Genomic DNA, 22,111 nt, shown 5'->3' with positions numbered 1-22,111 from the left:
TTAATTATATTTGAATATGATGATCCATTTCGGCTTCCAAGCACATGTGCTTAATATCGTAAGTTGTAACAAGTTATTAAAGGTTAATAGAATTATCCTCAAAAGAACAATAGAGGTGCGCTGAACATGAAATAAAATATATATTGAAAATGTTTTTTTTATGGTATATGTTGGCGCACGAGCATATGGGCCACCTGATGGTAAGTGGTCACCATCACCCATAGACAATGAGACTGTAAGAAATATTAACTATTACTTAAATCGTCAATATGCCACCAACCTTGGGAACTAAGATATTGTGTCCCTTGTGCCTGTATTTACACTGGCTCACTCACCCTTCAAACCGGAACACAACAATACTGAGTACTGTTGTTTGGCGGTAGAAAAATTGATGAGTGGGTGGTACCTACACAGACGGACTTGCACAAAGCCCTACCACCAACTGAAATTCTTGAAAATGTTGATCATTTCATATTAACGTTTTATCTTATTACGATGCGTGCCAAAATTTTAATTGTGTGTGCTTTTGAGAATTACGAGTTAGCATAATTATTATTGCTATGTATAACATTAATATTTCATTTTTGAGATGATAATTGCATTAAATTCGCCAATTATCTTAATTCGATACATTGGATGAAATCGTGGATCAAATTTAAGTAAATTACATTTTAATTCGTCTATTGAGTGTTATCCTGATCAATTGGATTTCCTTTTCCCTGATTGGTAAACTCACGATAAGGTTCACGCTGATTGGACTGCATTTAAAGTCAGTTTTGACGTATTAAACATAATACGTAATATGCTAGTGTCAATAATTATTGCTACTTTTGAAAATATAAGTGGAGTTTAACAAATTTGAACATCTTTTATGCAATGATCAGGGTACCATTAATTTATACTTATGTTTAACTTTTTATCTAACAAAATAATATATATTAGATGGCTTGCCTTCGTGAAAGAGTGACAGACAAACAGAGTTACTTTCATATTTATAATTTTAGTATAGATTGTTACATTCCTCTCTGAGTGGTAAATGAACTAACTTTAGACATAAGTGACGTAATATCTTGGTTCCCATGGTTGGCGGGGCATTGATTTTCGATCTTTGCACAGTGATGGTAAATCATTTTCCCATACAGCGAAGAAGAAAACTGTTGTTGTAGGCTCACTTATCACCTCCAACTCAACTTCGGATGATCGAAGAAAATCCCATCAACTATCCTTCGGTTACATCTGAAATTAGTGATACGGAGGTTAAATTCTGAGGCAAATTTCAGTTTGTAAAGCACTTCTTTCCCTGGATATTCATAAGCTGAGTGGACCGACCTTCCAATCGTGCTACGAACGTGGACGTGAGCACCCGATCCCTAAAAAAGGCAACCACTCAGACGTGTCCATGGTAATGGAAAACATTATAATGTCCACATAAATGGGCTGAAGCAGTAGAAAGCAAGGGGGAGATATTATTAGTCAGTTTGGACATAGCGAAACCCTTCGACTGTTTGTAACACACAGCGTTTCTTTTGAAGCTTCCTACCTTTGGGCTTTTCGGAAAATTATGAAATTATATCACCAGTTTTTTTAGCAGACTACAGCATCAACTTCGTTGACGACGGTGCATGCTCTGATTTCAAATTTATTAATTCCCATGTTCCAAAAAGCTGTGGAATTTCTATCACCCAAGCAGGAATATTCACTGCAGCTTCTATGCAGACAATTCTTCTCGGGAAACCGTCGACGACAACCGAAACAAACTTGTACCAGAAATCAGTCTTTCTTAAAAAAGTCCAGGTCCAGGTCGGACTAGGGCCTGCTAAATCTAGTCCAATTAATCCCCAAAAAACGCAAATTTGCGTGCTCACCACTAAAAAAACACAATTTGTCGTATCTTAACGATTTGAGAACAATTTCAATGTCACCATAAATAATATAGGAATACTTGGTGTTGATGTTTAGAACTTCGTCCAGTTCCACAGTCAATTGGAAGGTAAAGCCTAATCGGCATCAAATAAGCTCGATGTGTTCGGCCAGGTAAGACAGTATTTCATGTCGCCAATCGCCTAAAACTATACCAGGAGCCAATTCGGCCACAAATGGAGTACTGCTCTCATCTCTGGGCGGTAAGCCTCCCGATGTTGCAGATGCCTATGGGCGATTGCTCTTTCTATCAGATGAGACTCCTGCTCATTTGCCACCTATAACATAAAAGCCCTTAAATTTAAGGAAAAGTACATTACACAACACAGCTTATACTGTGTATGCAATGCCTATGTTATGTAATATACATATTATTACTCTGGCACATTAATGTTACGAACGAAATATCAATATGAATGATATTATTCTCCGTATTTGCTACATGAAACAAAGTAATGATGTCTGTTTGTAGAATTAACGATGAATAGATGTTAGTTATCCAGGCGTCATATACAAAGCTGGATAAAATAATAGAATGATATCGAATTCGCCTATTAAAATGGTAATATGTCTTCAATTTTGCATGAAAACTGAAATCAACCATTTTAACAAACTAAATCCATTAAAATATGACACAGTGTATATCTCTGATATACTGATATGTCACTGAAACGTCAATTACTGAGGCAGAATTAAATATTACAAAATAATATGTTTGTTTTAGAAAACAAAATACGTCATACATTTTTGGTAATTTTGCTATTAAAATGATTCGTTGTAAACAGATTTATTTGTTATTTTAATAAAAGCAGTTTTAACGTAAGATTGGTTATTGCACCTCATGTAATTTAGTTCGTATAGCGTATTCCAATGAAAAAAATATTAAGAACAAATGAGCAAAGGTAACAAAAGAACTAAGGTATTTCACTGTGGCGTTATCATTGGTCGACATCTAGAATGGTACCACAGCCCATCTTCAGTATTCGATATTTGAAAAAAATCGTTTGGAATTTCGACTGAGCAGAATGGAATTTTATAAGGAAATTAATGAAATAGGGTTACTTAAACGAAGTTATACTAATCGTGAAGTATATTGGATAATGTAGAACTCCTAACAAACCGCATGGAACACGTAGATCTAAGGTTTGTTGATCTTTACGCCTTCGATTGTTTGAACAGTTTGTTTTAGTAATTGGGGTCTAATTAACAATAAATAAATAACAAATTAATCTTCATTATCTTCGCTATACGCATTCGTATTTACTGCATAATGCAAGATATTTTTATTATTTAAAATTTGTATTTTATTTCATTGAGTCATTTTCTCACTTCGTTTACAAGATTTTATTAATAAATCAACATACACGTGTCTAGATAAAGATCAGCGAAAAATCAATGATTTGAGGAGAGTACGAGTATTCATATCAAAATACGTGGGTTCAAATCCGTACAAGGACCGTTGAATTTTGAAGAGCTATATTTATAATAATGATTCATTCCATATTCGTAGGTGAATTAATCCAGAATATAACAGTGTACTGAAATAAGCTCCGTAAAAAGGAAAGGCTTTTGCTTTGGCAATGGGAGTGACTTGTGGGCTGATTCTTTATGTTTATATCAGATTTTATCTGTTGAAATGGTTCGTCAATTTACTATTTAATATGATAAAACATACTGGTTATAACCGGTTACAAATCTAGTTATAATCGGATTGTGCTAGATATATCTTCATAACAAACAGAATATAGACGATTCATGAGCAAAACTATTAAGTGAATAAGTCGTTAAGGGCATGTCATCTATTTATCTATCTACTGGAATAAGTGCGGTGAGGTTTTTTTTATTAGTACTAACTGAAAGATGCTACTAAATCGATATTACTTATAGGAGAAAATGTATATAAATAAACCGCAAAGGGCACTTACTTACATAGAATTATTATGTTAGTGCCCTTCACGGTTTCACCCGCTTTGTATAGAAACTACATATGAACGTGACAGGGGTGAAATTAATCTTTTTGTATTATATTGACACTTACCAACACAAAAAAGTATGTATAAATATAAGTATATATTTAATCCCACGCCTAAATTCTTGAATTTTGATTTATTTTTTTAGTGGTTATAACAACAACAACAGTCTGTAAATTCCCACTGCTGGACTAAAGGCCTCCTCTCCCTTTGAGGAGAAGGTTTGGAACATATTCCACCACGCTGTTCCAATGCGGGTTGGTGGAATTCACATGTGGCAGAATTTCTATTAAATTTGTCACATGCAGGTTTCCTCACGATGTTTTCCTTCACCGCTGAGCACGAGATGAATTATAAAGACAAATTATGCACATGAAACAGCGGTGCTTGCCTGGTTTTGAACCCGCAATCATCGGTTAAGATGCACGCGTTCTAACCACTGGGCCACCTCGACTAATTGTATATAATAATTAAAAATTATAGTGAATAAAAACAGCGTGGGGTCCATTGTTCTTGTGATAGCACATAATACTAAACCTAGTAAGAAAACACGTAAATACTGCTTAAAAGTAATTGAATAATATACTTGGAAGTATATTAAGTACGTTATTGAAACTGCTCGATTCTGAGCAGTTTATCAATTATGTCTCGTATATATATCTAATATATTAACTTTATTTTAGATCATATAGATCTTAAAAGAAAACAAATAAACTTCAAAGAAAATCAAACCGTGCATTGGTATACATTTTTTATTTGTATGATATGAAACATTTGTCGGTAAACATTTTTAAACTTTTACGTATAAAACGTGCTGTATATGCAGTTAAAAGTTTAAGAGTTTTCTGACCAATCCTGAAATAGGATTAATTCATACTTACTACTAAAACTCAACTGTACTGTCTTTAAAATTGAATCTACATGTAAAATTTTAGGTCCGTATGACATTTAACTTTACGTCAGATTGCAAAATTCCACGTCAAAAGCATTGCAAATTACATAAACGTTTTATGAAGCGTTGAATCCTTTATGTAACTTATCGGCGTAATTGCTAGAGATATTGATACACAGTATATAAATCGATAATCTTTATAACTAAGTATAATACAGTGATCAGGATATATAATAGAGCTTAAGGTAGGTGAAAACACTAGTGTAATTTTTTTTAATCTCAAAATCATATCTTTACAAATAATAAAAATGGAGTGTCTGTTTGTAATACTAAAAAAACCCGTTTTTATTCAATTAATCTGTATGTATACATGGTACGAATACCAAAATAACATTTTTTTTAATTTCGTCGGTCTGTCACTCTCTCTGTTTGTCTATTTGTCCCGGCAAATCTCTAGAACGACTGGACCGATTTTGACAAGACTTTCAGTGGCAGTAAATAGTAAATAAAGAGTAACTTAGGCTACAATAATATTTGTTTTGGTAAATTCAAACGCGTATAAATTCGCGGGCACAGCTAGTCGTATATAAATTAGATGGCAATATTCTACGTGACTTCAGATACACCTTAAAATCATTATTACTAAGGGCTACGACTGCAGATAAAAAAACTTAATAAATATTCTTTGCTCCCGGGATTTGAGTCCAGGTAGTCTCAATTTTGAATCTCATAATTTGGATTTTACACAAAAAATATGTTATTTTACGTGCTTTAATATCTATTAACAACACTTTTTTAATTATTATCTTACAATATCTAAAAACTACCAAAGCATTTACATGTAGTTTCTACCGAGAAGAACGGGCACGAAAAAGTAGTTTCAGTGTACAGACTACAGTACAAACATCAAAGAGATACATTTCCATTATATACATATATCTTGGAAGTGAAACTTGTGCAATATGTCTTGTCTACATTTGTATTATACTATTTTCATACACAATATTATATTATTATTTGTTATATTTTTTTCTTATCTATTTATTTACATTAATGCCTGTTTAATTCATATAGAAATAAATACTTTTAATAGTTACTGTAATCCGACCTCAGCGCTCAATTTCAGGGCTGAGGACATTAGTACTCGCCCGAAAGTCAGGTGACGCTGTAGAGGCCAGTGGGGTAAACAGCAATACTTCACACAAAAGAAATACTATACTAGCACTATCCCGTTGAATCACAATTAAGGACCTCTAAATGAAAAGTGAACTAAAATAATTCGTTGTTGTAATACAGTTTGTTACTTATCTTTTTTTTTTATGAGACAACATCACATACATTACTCTGATCACAATGTAAGTAGCTAAAGCACTTGTGTTATGGAAATCAGAAGTAACGATGGTACCACAAACACCCAGACCCAATATATCATAGAAAACTTATGGTAATCTACATCGACTCGGCCGGGAATCGAACCCGGGACCTCAGAGTGGCGTGCCCATGAAAACCGGTGTACACCCTACTCGACCATGGAGGTCGTCAATCTTTAGCTATAATACATAGTTTAAAATAATAATTTGTCATTGTACAGGTTTGCCTGTTTGGTAGTTTGGCTAATTCCCTGAACGTTGCGGTGTTGACGAGAAGGGACCTCGCCGCTGCGCCCATTAACCGATTGCTGAAATGGTTGGCGGTCGCAGACGTATTCGTTATGATGGAGTACGTACCATTTGCTGTTTATAGATATTTGGTGAGTATATTTTGGTTCCTTGTTGTAATTAACTTATTAAAAACAATACACATGTTTAACACATCAAAGTACTGTAGAGGAATATATATGTTTCGATATGGATTCTTCGTTAAAATAATAATAAAAATAATGGTTTTAAATAACGATATCATTATTATATCTACCAGATAAATATAAAAATTCACATAGAGTACCTACATGTAAAATGTATAACAAAATTTGAATATATTAATAAATTTATTTAATATATCTGTACAAATAATAGAACACCTATTATTTGTACCCTATTTTTTATCTTATTCTGGTTTCCTACAACCTTGTACTAACCACTAAACTTGTAGTCAGTGTTAATGCTAGAAAAGGGCTCATAAGCTCGTTTCAATTCGTTGGAACAAAATTTGCGGCTTTACCTGCGCGAAATTTATAACACGAGGTTCGTAAAGTCCTTTCACATTGGACGCTTACACCCTATAAGGAACCTACCTGCGAAATTTCAAGTTTCATGGTGCTATAGTTTCTAAGATTTCGTGATTAAACAGTGATTTATATTTCACTTTCATATTCATATATATTGAACAATTAAATTAATTCTAAAATATTATAAACATGTTATTACATGCAGAATTTTAGAAACGATAGAATTTTGTACGAACTCGCCTCAATAGATATACATACCACTTGTCAACTAATTACTCAATGAAAACTATGAATACGTTGCATGGCTTTCGTATATCGATAATTGCATTATAATTATGAAATCGAATATTTAATGACATACTGTATCGCTATTTATTTGAAATAGAGTAAACTTGAATTGAATATCCCAATAATTCCACGCGCGTCGATATAAGTTTTTTATTTATATGTCGAAGCATCAAGACTTTAATTAGGATTTTTTTTTATCGTACATACTGGCGACGTCATTATGACGTTGAACGAATGACGGCGAAAAAAGGGATAATTGAATGAAATATATTATGAACGTGAACGACTAGACTTCTATTTTGATACTTCTTCATCTTGTCTGATAACGAGTATATGCCAAACTCGTCGTTGTATATATTTTTTGTTGATTTTATCCGACATGTTTAACAATAATCGTTCTATTTCCATTTGTTTGCATAAATACCTTAAATAAAAATTGTCATTGTTTAAAAAAAATCCGTTCAATAATCTTGGAGTTTATCGCAAACATATAGAGGGACGTGGCTTGGGTACTCTTTTTTATAATATGTAGTTATGACCGCCTTATAATTTATTGAGAAAAATAAAATAATTATTTTAATAGTCAAACCAAGGAACACCATTGTGATGATGTAATACTTTGTGACATAATACAACTAAATATACATTTCCACCTATTCTATTTATGCAGCTAAATATCTATATTATTATCATAAACATTATTATGTTTTCTAAGGTGATTAACACGTAATGTGTTTATGAATAAACCCACTTAACTTCGTAACTACCTGGCGTTTGTATCACTTTGATAATAATTTGGAGCATAACATAATTATTCACTAAGGAGCTTAAATTTAATCTGCACGTACTTAAAATAACAGTACTCCATATTGTTAATGGAAAAATAATCAGAGCAGAAACAAAATTGTTTATCTAAATAAAAACTAACGTTTGACTGATTTTGAATGAAAGATCGAATGAACATTATATCAAAAATAGCCTAGTTGGAGTCGCGAGGTTTTTTTATGGTATAGGTAAGTGGACGAGCGTATAGGCCACCTGATGGTAAGTGGTCACCATCACCCATAAAACATGACGCTGTATGAAATATTAACTATTATTTGGTGGTACAATAACTGATAAGTGGGTGGTACCTACCCAGACGGGCTTGCACAAAGCCCTACCACCAAGAACTATTACGTTCATCTTATTACTAGTCAAAATATATTTTAGGGTCAATGACATGTCATAACTATTTTATACGACCTATAGACTCAATAACAATAAGTTTAAGACATAAATAAGAAACTTCGATTAGAACTGTCAAATTGAAAAAAACAAGCTTACATACAAGTATCTAATTGGCCCTTTGGGATATACGTGATCATAAAGCAGTCTGTACACATGGCCGAACCAACCATAATCATTGGGGATTGCTTAAAATTTATTTAAGAACTATTCTAGTAAATTTCACTGAAATATTTAACAATTTTTGTGTTTATTTTTTTAAGAGTCTTAACAAGCAATTTAGAAAATATATTCCATTCGATTTAGTTCACGATTTTTAAAGCTTTTACAGATTTTTTGTCTGTAACTCATGTTAATACAATGAAAGTCTCAAATTTTCTTTTTATATAGGCATACTATATATAATTTATAACATATTTTCATTTTATTTTAACTGGTGGAGTAGAGTCATATGCCTAACCGGTTATTAAAAAAATATATATATACTATTACATCAGCAATCGAAAACATATTGACACACACGTCGAACAAAGCTTTATACGGCATCATATTGCCATACGACAAATCAAATACCTCTGATAATACCACTGTATTTGACACCTCACCACGATGGTAATAATTTCGAGTTAAGACAATCAAACAATTCTAAATTATTATATACTTTAGTTTATGTTCATAATTAATCTCGTGCCCCGTGGTAAACTGAACTCGATGTTTCGCACATGTTAAATAGCGCTCGCTTTAGTGTACGAAAAGGTGATGTTGGAACTCTTCCACCCAAAATCCTCAGTGCACGAGACCATACTTAAATTAAAGTGCACACTTATATTTTTTTATTTCATATATAAAGTGTGTATATATAATGTTATAATGTACAGTCGTAATCGGATTTCTAAAAAAAGTTTAGAAGCGCTTAGTGCTAAGAGTAAAAACAGTTCATTATTTCATATCACGCACAGCTATCAATAAACAAAGTTGATACATAAGCTAGTGCTGTTATTGTACAAACGATAAAAGTTTTGTTCTTGATCTACGACATTTATAAAGCCACTGGGTATTCATTGTTAATTGTGTAAAAAAGTGGAAACATTTAAGTTGAGACAAACCTACCAGTTACTTACTACGTTTAAAGATTTACGACCTTGTCTAAGTGGTGTAATCATCTCGTCCCGTCGGCAGCCAATGTTAAGAGAGTCTAACCAACTATGCAGAATTTTATTATTATTTTACTATTCTATTATTCTATGTGCAGTAATGGATGAGCTTCCAAATCTATCTCTCATAATCTGATAAGACGGTAAATCCAACACGATCAGGTAGACCACTTTATCTTTCTTTCCAAATCGCGGGCACGTACAATTCCCAAATATCAGGGCGACCTAGGATTTGACCTCAGGACTGCGGAATCTGCGGCATTACAAGTCACTACACCAGTGAAGCAACTGACAGATTAATTGATATTTTATATCCATTCAATTAATAAATATGCAACCTATATTTTACGCTACATATAAATTTACTTTTATATAAGTTATATATACAGCTTCTATTGTTCGCTGAAGATCGCTACTTTAAATAATAGTCTGTGTATATTTTTGAAATTTACGTTTAAAATCACGATACTTCAATTTTATATTTCGTTTACTGTAAATTTATTAAGACAGAGGATGAAATATTCCCAATGCAGTGATTTTTACTGTATTCGATACAAAAGGTATCAGCTCATTTCAATTATTCCATCATAATGTGTCCAGATCGTAAATTATTGTGGAATGCCATTATTCTTATTTATTTTAAAAGTACAAAAATGGCGTTTCGATATCAATTTTCAGTTTAATGTTTAACTTTTTTTTTAATCTTTAAAAGGTAGTGATAAAAACGCAAATTCCTATAGACACCTTCCTATATTTATTATTCCTATATTTTAGACGCTTATTTTGACGTAATAAGTGGGTGCACGACGGATAATTAATTTCCTTTTTTGAATTCGAATTCCAAAAGATAAATTTATGTAGGTTTTGCTCTCGAGAAATCCTTATTAACTAATATTATAGAGAAGGTATTTTTATATGTAGGTAGCTACAACAAATTATCTAATTCTAAAAAAAAAAATCACTGGTATAAAAGGTATTTTAAACTTATTAAATAATAAACTGCTATAAAATTAAAGTTATATCATACAATATATGCTAAATAACTAAAGTCTACGCCAAGCCAAATTTCATTGGAACTCATCAAGTACTTCAGTTGAATCGATATTAAGATAATAAATACTTTCAAAGTAGGTTTAGCCTTTGTGTTGAATAAAGCCGCTGGATGAGCACGTTATCAAATACGTCATATTAGATTAATGACTTTAATGTGCCGCGTTATAACCATTACAAAATAACATAAACTGTACATAAATATAAATATTATCGATCATCATTCAATATATTAGTCGAGATGGCCCAGTGATTAGAACGCGTGCATCTTAACCGATGATTGCGGGTTCAAACCGGCAAGCACCGCTGATTCATGTGCTTAATTTGTCTTTATAATTCATCTCGTGCTCAGCGGTGAAGGAAAACATCGTGGGGAAACCTGCATGTGACAAATTTCATAGAAATTCTGCCACATGTGTATTCCACCAACCCGCATTGGAACAGCGTGGTGGAATATGTTCCAAACCTTCTCCTCAAAGGGAGAGGAGGCCTTTAGCCCAGCAGTGGGAATTTATAGGCTATTGCTGTTTCAATAAATTATTTATGACTCTGGGTAAGGCATTTGAAGCTTATTAGTACGTTATGAAATTCGGCTCGAATATTCTGATATTAGAGGCGTTAATTTTAACCAGTATCTTAATAATAACCAGTACTTCTGTCACAAATGCAGGCCTTTTTGACAGGAGTACTGGTTATATTTTGCTTTATGTTTAATAATAAACTTGCGTAGTAAAGTATATATATATATATACTTGAAATGTTGACGCTTTTAATTTTGACTAAAGTAGAAAATAGTAGATAAAGTTATATAATAGTAGATAAGTAGAAAAAGTTATCCCTATGTACACATTTTTCATTTATATAATTTTCTGTATACTCTGTAAAAAAAAAAAAAAATCCACTATTGTTAATTATTTGTCCAAAAGTTTTTAAACATTTTTCGGAAGCATCATCAGCATCAGTATAGAAAGACTCGTAATAGTAATCATCTTGTTGACCGCGTAAATTACTAAAACTTGTGAGACCATAGTAATTTGTCAATTACTTTACTTTCTTCTGGACGATAGACTCTCCTTGGAACAAATGTGTTTGTTTATCAGGGACGCTACTTTAAGGGTTGAGGAGATTCTTATCGCTATTACTAACTTACTGAGGACAAGAAATCGGAAAGGCTGTGGAAAGAGGGGGCTACAAGGCATTAGTTTCCTCCCCATTAAGTCTGACAATTAATGTCTGAACGTAACACAGAGGGATGACCTAAGCCTCCGTATAAAAGTGTATACATTTCATTTCATTTATGTTAATATTATTTGATTCATAAAGTAAAGTAAAGTAACGGCCTGTAAAATTCCCACAGCTGGGCTAATGACCTCCTCTCCCATTAAGGAGAGAACTTGAACATATTCCACCGCGCTGTTCCAATGCGGGTTGGTGGAATGCACATGTGGCAGAATTTCAATGTAATGAGTCACATGCAGGTTTCCTCACGATATTTTCCTTCACCGCCGAAACCACCGCACATATATACCTATAGTGGTGCTTGCCTGGGTTTCAACCCGAAATCATCGGTTGAGATGCACGTGTTCTAACCACTGGGCCATCTCGGCTCGATTTATTTAATACATGTTAATTTCAAAATAAGAATCATTGTTCCTCTTCATATATTCATGGGACTCTTGCAATTCAATCATGTATCAAATCTATTCGATCAATTCAGGTAAAATTTCGCCACACCATCTATTGTCTTGTAACCAGAATTTCGTTTTGATTACAATACAATATATCTAGAATATTCAATTGTTCGTGTACATGTGGCTTGTTTATGAGTGATTATTTTGTAACGAAAAATTTTCAAGTATTTTTAATTATGTTTCAGATTCTAATTCGATACATTTGTCCTCCAGATATTACCGGGACAGCGTGAAATGCCGTACAAGTGGGCTGCCTATTTACTCTTCCATATGCACTTTGCTCAGATATTCCATACAGCGTCGATATGCCTCACACTCTCTTTAGCGGTTTGGAGATACGTTGCAATCAAGTAAGTATCAATTGGAAACCAAACCTTCGATTACGTCATTGATTAAATTGAGTTGAATTTTCTTGTTGCATTTATTGGCATGGCAAAGAACATGGTAACAATTTCATCGTAAATTCTTAACTAATTTTAAGCTGGTCTATCCGATCAGACCGAAAAGTATATTGTCATACATTGTTTATACAGCATTTTTGGAGCTGTTTGTGATATATGTCAATTTCTTTATCGTTTTTACTATTAATTTTATGATAAATTAAAAATGTGTATTTTGAACGCAGTATATATCATTTTAGGGAATCTCAATGCAAACGTCCACATGCCATACTTTGTTTATACAGCATTTGTTGAGCTGTTAGTGATGTATGTCAATTTATTTATCATTTTTACCTTTAATTTTATGATAAACTAAAAATGTATATTTTGAATGCAGTACACATCATTTTTGGGAATCTCAATGCAAACATCCCATCTGAAACACACCATTCAATATAAATAACGTAAACATTTCCCAAATAAATAATTCGTCAATAGTGGAATTGTGACGATCACATAACATGTCGGAACCTTTTATTGCGAAAATACAAAATTGTGAGCATTGTAGGAATAGCCTTTAAAAAAAAACCTGTTTTACGAACTTTTATTAAAATTCATCCGTTTGTATGCAATTTTAAACAATTTCGACACAACTGATTTAGCTAACGTATATTGCACAAATTTTGTACAATACAATTTATTGTTAACTTAATTCAAAGCTCAAGTATAAAATCAAAATAGTTTAGAATACTTTTTCTTCCAGTTTTACACTAACACTGGTAATAAATAAATGCTTATTAATAATAATAACGCTTTATAAAACTAAATTGTTTTTCTTCTATAGCTCAGGTCGAAAAGTACTGTATTTAAATTTTAATATTATTCATCGTCAACCGTATCATAAGTTCGTTACAGTATATTATTAATATGGTAAAAAATTATAAACACAAACATTATTGCTATTAGAAATATAAAGAGTAAATTAAAAAAAATATGTATTCAAAAAAAGTATTGTTTAAACAAGGAGGAGTGTACACTAGGAGGTCAACTCCTAGTGTACACGCGCAAGGAATGTTGATTAAAAAATAAAATTAATATTCAGACTTTTCTAGCATTTTCTTCCTGGTACGATTTTAAAAAGATCTCGTTCCACAAACTTCTATTACACTGTTATCTGTATTATAATTAATTATTATAACGACAATTTCTCTCACACAAAAGTAATTGTAAAGCAAATATTATGGCGTGTGAACCCATTAGCTTCGGCTTAAATACATTCTATGCACTCAGCTACATTAGCTTTATTAGTATTCCACTCAGTATAATTCACACAATAACTCATTGACCACAGGTATTCGGACAGAAACCACGTTCTCTGCACCGAGAGACGTTGCAGCACGGCCATACTGAGCAGCTTCATTCTACCGCCCATCCTTTGTATTCCTACGTTTATGGTGAGCAAAATTTAATGTATAGTACGACACAACTTAGATGTCGCATCGGCAAAATTCGTAAAACCGATCACATCCGAATTAAGTACGCTATCCCAAATTATCAATATTTATTTCTCACGCGAATATGATCTTTGCACAAACGTAATAACTTGTAATATCATATGACCTAATATATTCGTCAATTTGACGCGTCGATGTACATGCACTTGCTTTCTCTGACGTGTGAACTTACAGCGACGAATAGCGTCGAATGGCGCGAGAGTGAGCTATTTCTATTGGTTGTGTAAATCGGCACTAATCGGTTTTATTTTCATTCCATTGCATTTTCCGATGCTACATCTAATTTGTGTCTTACTATACTAACATTATAAATGAGAAGGTTTCTCTTTCTAACAAAACTAGTGAGCTGAATTTGATGAAATTTGAAGGACGTTTGACTTCAATGGAATTGCGTGAGTACTCTTTATCTAGTAGACAATAAACAATCCCTAAAATGGGAGGCGTAGCCGTGGGTGATAACTAATCTATAATGTATGCTATATTTATAATAATGTATGTTGGTACATTTTTTGGAGATTCATTAATCAACGGCTTCAACGTCGTTTGACTGATTAATGAAATTTGGCACATTTATTGAGAGATTTTAATTATGCTGGCAACTTTGTTGTGTTCTAACATACAACTAGGTACTAAATTTCCATTTAAATTCAAATATTCATTGAGTATCAAGCTTACTTATTGAGAGTCAAAATAAACATAATATTTGCTACCGAAAAGATGTACTTAGACGTGCGAATAACCGGCGAAAGAAACCTTATTTAAAAAGAAAATTAGTTATTTTTTCAATTTACTGTAGTATTCTTTATATTACTATCTAGTAAAGATATCCATTGTAACGGTTTACATATTAATATATTTATTTTTTAAACATATTAATAATATACAATATAATACGACCATAAGAAGATGTCAAGTACTTAATAAATGTATTGTATCATTTATTACACACCTTTATCAAATCCTATGAGATATAAAATGTTATGTATATAATTATTTTATTTAAGGCAATTATATTTGTGGATTATACGCAAACAGTAAACAGTAACAGCCTGTAAATTCCCCACTGCTGGGCTAAGGCCTCCCCCTCCCATTGAGGGGAAGGTTTGGAACATTCCGCCACGCTGTTCCAATGCGGGTTTGTGGAATGCACGTGTGGCAGAATTTCGATAACATTAGACACATGCAGGCTTTCCTCACGACGTTTTCCTTCACTACCGAGCACGAGATGAATTATAAACACAAATTAAGCACATGAATAAACAGTGCTGCTTCCCTGCGTTGGAACCCGCAATCATCGGTTATCATTCTAACCACTGGATCGTCTCATCTCAAAATTATAATTGAAATAAATTAAAACTAAATACAACTTTGTACAGTTTAATATTGAAAAATAAATCTTATAATTGTTTTGCATTTCATTGTAGATATTTTTGAAATATGAAAAGATATTTTCTTATAAAATAGGTATCGAGTTACTGGTCTAGTTGCTGTCTAGCAAGACGCAATTAGCGTCTTCTTTCATTATCTTCGTTCATAATGTTTATGGGTGCGACACTAAGTAATATAATATATTTTAGAGAGAAAAAGAACTTAATGTTATATTAAGTAACTAAATAAATATTTCTTTAGGTTTATAGTGTGTGGACATATTTGAAAAAATATATTTGTGGCTTATTTAGTACATTTATAAATTTTTGTAATAAATGATAATAATATATGGAATATAATTGAATAAAACATTAGCGAAACTTAACAATAACAGCTTTCGATTTAAATAATAATAATAATAATAGCCTTTGTTTTAGACGTCTTTGTTTGTATCGTCATTTTTTTTAAAATTAATTCTTAACTGTTATCGTATGAGGTATAAGTATCGATTATTTATTTCATATCTTGAGACAACATTTCCATATATTATATCTAAAATACTGAAGGATTAAAGTACATTATAAAATAACCTTTACCGTTTGAGAAGTACCATTAAGGGGACTACAGGAGCTAATTGCCCTTGAGAATCACGCGCACACACTTACACTAACGACAAAAACGGCATGTCCCCGCGCGCACTACGCTTAGCGAGGCGGCGAGGTTACGCCTGAATATTCCAATAGATGGCGCCGAACCGCCGCGCGCCGCGCCGAGCGAAAGCAAAGCGAAGTCAATTCTATCAATTCTATCAATCATAGATTTCATATAAATAGACAGGACAACAGAATTGTTTTAATTTCTTTGTGTCATTTAAAAAATTATGATAAAATTAAATTGAATTAATTAAACTTAAATTATTATTATTTTATGTACAAAAAATAGTTAATTTAAACATTTTTTTCTTTAATTTTTACTGTATCAATTCAATTAGTTGTAATACTAAATATTAAATCGTACCTATTTTTAAATTTTGTAAGTTTGTTAAGCGATTTATTAAATAAAATTGGAACTGTTCGTAATTTGTACATTGACAAAAAGCGTAGAGTTTGTTCGTTTTACTAATATCGGTACACAAAGAAAAAAAATTAAGTTAAAAAAGTCAGCATCAACTAGTTACTATAAAAATAATATCGTCAAGTCGGTTTAGTAGAATTATTGGTTAACTCGGTCAATCACAGTGGGTTTAGTCATAAATCTCATAAAAATAGTTTGGATATTAGAATTATTTGTATAGTTTTTGACTGATATTTGAAATAAAACTGATTCAATTAAATTCAAATATTTTTATTTATTTTTGGTTTAACAAAAAAATACAAATAAATTTCGTTTCAATTTTTTTATTAAAATATTTTTTTTAATTATTCGTTCGTCGTCGTTCGTTATTAAAATATCTTGGATACTTGCAATCAATATTTCACCCACTTTCACTGAAGCTACGAGCTAAAATTTTTCAATCGATACTATTTCCAATCTTTAAAAAATATTGAATTACGTATATGACACTTCTAAATATTTTAGTTCTTTGGTTCATAACAATTACATATTTCAAGATGGCCCAGTGGGTAGAACGCGCGCATCTTATTGCGGGTTCAAACCCAGGCAAGCACCACTAAATATTCATGTGATGTGCTAATTTGTATTTATTTATTTTTTTATTATTAAATTTCATCCATACATAACTATATTTCCTATTATAAACAAAATTGATAAAATTAAACTCTAACGTAATAGAAATAGCTTCCGTGTTATTTTTTTCGATTTTCTTAATTCTGAAAAAATAAATGCATAGTTGTTAGGAATTAAATTTTAATAATTATAAAATATATATATATATATATATATATATATTTAAATATAGTCCTTTAAAAATAATTAAATTTTAGTTCAGAGTGCGAGGATCGAACCCGCACATTCTTCTTGGACTTGCTTGCATTGACCAAATACTCCATGGTGACTGTAAGAAATCTGTCGAAAAATCTGATTCTATGCGAACTAATTGCATTGTTTTTAATAAATGTTTCCAAAAATCATTATTTATAAAATATATATATATATGTTTACAAATTAAATACTCTTACCTTTTCATATTATCTTTCATATGTTCGGCTTTTTAATTTATATGAACGTTTTTTAGTTTTCTTCACAGATTGTACTTTATTTCCCATGTGTACAAAATTAAACTTTATAAAAAATAACTTAACAAAAAAATAAATGGCTAACTACAACTAGACTATTATAACTTAATATATTTATTTACAAAAAAGAATAATATTCGACAATTCATTTACAATTAAAGTTACACAAAAATAAAATCTACGAGATTTTATTCGCAACGATGCGGTGAAAAGAGCGACACGTCTGTATAGCAACAGGCCTCGGCCGGCAATGTCTGTACGAGGCGCTCACGCAAACATGCTTACGCATTTTGGTCGAAAATAAGAAAATCTGATTTAAAAAAAATCTATTGATTTTACTAAATAATTAAGATAATAAATTTTTAGTATATTGTTTGTAGAAAAATCTGACAAAAGACCAAAATTATTGAAGGTATATAAGTGTAGTTAAAAAACAAAAAAGACTTTTTTAGAGGTAACTTTGCGATTTTTTTCTATCGTACCAAATTAATTACATCATGTTTTCAACACAATTAATAACTAGCATCTATCCTGAAGATTAACATATATTTTTTTCATTTGGTTTATTGCATTGGATTATATACTTTTTGGCATTTTAAAACTTGCATTTAGCTCATGTAGTCCCCTTAAATTGTATAGCCAACAATACTTTATACGCGCTATTTAAGAAGCCTTGTCTACAATAAAAGGCTTTCGTACATAGTCGTATTATTGTGCAAAGATTTACATGTGACGACCAGTGGACAATACATTTGATTGTTTACCTAAGGGCAAAGGCCTCCCTAAATGGTTTCCATTATCCCCTGTCCTACCGTTGTCCTTGTTTTCCTTGCAACCGCAACGATTCCATCACCCCATCTGTTATATTGTCGTTCTCGTTTTGTTTATTGTTCCATTGGAAACCATGATGTTGTTATTTTACTTTACTTTTCGTCACTTAATGTGTCAATTCCAGAACATTTCCTAGTGATTCGTTTAATTGTTTTTCTTTATATCTTGTAGCGTTGTTAGTTACACGTGTTTTGTGTGTTTGTCTCCTAGTTTTGTTCTTATTCCTCTCATTCTCCTTTCTATTACTCTTTGATATCTTTGTAAGTTTTCTCGTCATTTTGTGTAAAAGTTCTTATCTGTAATTAAGATCAGGTTTCAACCTGTGCTCATGTATTTTTAAATATATCTTTCAGTATTTGAGTTTCAGATCGGTTAATACAACAACAAATTCTGAATAGTTTTTATAGTTTTCCTTAACATAACACATAAATATACATTAGATAGTTAAACTAGAATATTATTCAGTGCTTACCCTATTTTAAACGTATATGAGGTATAAGTATCGACGATTTATTTTGCATGTTGAGATAAAATTTCCTTATACTATATCTAAAATACTGCGAAACTAATGTATATTTTCATATTTCTTTTATTATTTGTGATCTTCCTTTGAATTGTTTGGCAAATAATTCTTTATTTGAGTACTTAATACTTTGTAAGTATTTTGGATTAAATAAGACTTACGTCTCTCTCATCTCAACGAATGTGATATCTTAAGATAATTAATATTGCATCTTAAGATATCGTAATGTAATATATTATCCACATTGTATGTGAGTATATTATCGCAATAACGATAAACTGGATTTCTTTCTCATGACCGTTTTAATGTTACAACAACAGCCTGTAAATTTACCACTGCTGGGCTAAGGCCCCTCTCCTTTTGAAAGGTTTGGAACGTATTCCACCACGCTGTTCGATTGTGGGTCGGTGACATACACATGTGGCTGAATTTCTATAAAATTAGATACATGCAGGTTTCCTTCACCGCCAAGCACGAGATGAATTATAAACACAAATTAAGCACATGAAAATTTAGTGTTGCTTGCCTAGGTTTGAACCCGCAATCATCGGTTAGGATGCACGCGTTCTTACCACTGGGCAAACTCATTTCTTCTCTCACCTGGGTTTAATAGTACAGAAAAGTAAAAGTCGTTAAATAAACTGGACAGTTTAACAGCTCCTCAATAAATAGTCAATGGATTTACTTCTTAAAATAAACTAATAAATTAACTACCTTGTAAGAATTAAAACGCAAACACGATACATTTTACAGGTTGTAAATGTTTTCCATTTTTATTATAACGTAACGTAGCTTTTATATTATGTAACTTAAAAGAAACAAAAAATATATATACAGTATAACGATACTTACGAAAACAAAAGATATTTTTCAATTGATTACACACAATTTCCTCAATGTACCACAGTTGTTCATATTTTATTTATTCCATGCTGTATGTAATAAAAATAATATGATACTATTAATATGAAAACGATTCCGATAAAGATCTAGTCGCTATAAAACTGTATTTTTATATTTTCACTGTACAAAGTATTAGAAAATATAATAAAACTCACTAACGACCAATAAATGTTTTATAAATTGAACAATTGACAAGCCTTAACTTGAAGTTATGTGCACCGTAAATAACTAATGTTTTCTTTTATACATTGTGCAGGTATTTGACATCCACACGGCCGTCGTCTTAGAACCGAATGGACCTATGATCCTGTACCACGTGGATTCAGATGAAGAAGGTCAGCTGTATCAGATAAACTTTTGGGTACACGCTGTAGTTATAAAGTTATTACCTTGCTTCATACTAACAGTAATTAGCTTGTGGTTGATAAGAGAAGTATACAGCGCAAATGAACACCAGAAAAGGATTCGAGTCTACAACACGTGCCCTACAAACGACAAATTATTGAAACGTCAATGCAAAGGAGACAAAAGAACAAATCGAACGACGAAGATGTTAGTAGCTGTATTGCTATTATTTCTGGTGACAGAACTGCCGCAAGGGATTTTGGGCCTTCTGAGTGGAGCGTTAGGTCGATGTTTCTTTAAGCGTTGCTACGATTTGTTCGGCGAGCTAATGGACGCGCTGGCGTTGCTGAATGGAGCCATTAATTTCGTGCTGTACTGTTCCATGTCAAGACAGTTTCGGATGACGTTTAGACAGATGATGTGGCGAGCGCATCTTCATCGGTGGCCGCCACCGCAGGCTTCTCATTCGGATGGTTTGAATACGTAAGTATAAGTACGACTTAATATTTACAGAGTTTAGATCATTTTTAAAAAACTGTATTTATTAATTTATTGTAATTATTAATAATACTTCAGTACAGTTTTCTAAAATGAGAGCCTTTATATTTTGATTACGACAATTACATATAAAATAATGTAAGGTTAAAAATATTATGATATATATATGTTTTAAAAAAAAAACTTTATTATCCTAAAGTTTAATTTGAACACGAACTACGAAAAATACTCATTAAATCAATCAATTTACATTTTTTTGTTTATTCACAAAGGCGGCAAAGGTGAAAACAAAATAAAATCAACAGACTTTGAAAACTAATTTTTTGAAGTCGGCCAAAACTAAGTGACCTTGTCTAGAGGACAGGATTAAAAAATATGCGTAATATGATTGTTTAGTTAATTAGTGTTGCGTCATTTTTTTCATCACAGCAATCCCTTTTTTTAAAGAAAGGTTTACCTAAAGAGAGTAGTCGAAATGTTCAAAGACAATAGACTTTACACCGGTATACGACATACGTTGAGCTATTTAATGTGTAGTGTATACATATTATAAAATATTGATTATTATTTCTTTTTGTTACAGAGCTAAAACATCGGTTCCTTGAAACAGGAGGACACAAGAGAGGCAGGCTTACGTTTTACAACAATTTGTATGAAAAAAAATCAGATACAAATTCTTGTTACTACAAATTTACATTAAAATAAATTGGGTTTAAAATATAAATTAAGTATGTAATTAATCGTTTAAGACAATCTTGTGTGTTGATATTTATTCTAGAATAAGGAAAGTTTGAATCTAGTCGTAGATCGTAATTATTTCTAAGTACAAAATGTTAAATAAATGTCTTAAAATTTTAATGTAAATATTCATTTCCAACAACAGTGTGGTGCGTAACTACAAATATTATCAAAGATTTTTTTTTTTTTTTTTTTTATGGCATAGGTGGCAAACGAGCAGGAGGCTCACCTGATGGAAAGTGACTACCACCGCCCATGGACATCTGCAACACCCGGGGGCTTGCAGGTGCGTTGCCGGCCTTTGAGAAAGGAGTAGGCTCTTTTCTTGAAGGTTCCCATGTCGTATCGGTTCGGAAAAACCGCCGGCGAAAGCTGGTTCCACAAAGTGGTTGTGCGAGGCAGAAAATGTCTAAGAAATCGCGCTGTTGTGGATTTTCGGACATCAAGATGATGCGGG

At 32.0% G+C, this 22,111-nt stretch overlaps 1 protein-coding gene across 1 annotated transcript in view; it reads left to right on the top strand.

Annotated features, from left to right (window-relative positions):
* The window catches only part of LOC124537606 (G-protein coupled receptor dmsr-1-like), a 61,130-nt gene extending 39,305 nt beyond the window's left edge, over positions 1-21,825 (top strand). The window contains exons 3-7 of the mRNA XM_047114482.1: positions 6,374-6,532; positions 12,573-12,709; positions 14,091-14,193; positions 20,330-20,901; positions 21,500-21,825. Coding sequence (XP_046970438.1) covers positions 6,374-6,532; positions 12,573-12,709; positions 14,091-14,193; positions 20,330-20,901; positions 21,500-21,521 — 993 coding nt within the window. The 3' untranslated portion in view covers positions 21,522-21,825. The remainder of the gene's footprint in view (positions 1-6,373; positions 6,533-12,572; positions 12,710-14,090; positions 14,194-20,329; positions 20,902-21,499) is intronic.
* The last annotated feature ends 286 nt before the right edge of the window (positions 21,826-22,111 follow it).

Source organism: Vanessa cardui, chromosome 18 (genome assembly GCF_905220365.1).
Source record: "Vanessa cardui chromosome 18, ilVanCard2.1, whole genome shotgun sequence".
NCBI classification, from domain to species: Eukaryota; Metazoa; Arthropoda; class Insecta; order Lepidoptera; family Nymphalidae; genus Vanessa; species Vanessa cardui.
This window is presented reverse-complemented; position numbering and strand designations above follow the sequence as displayed.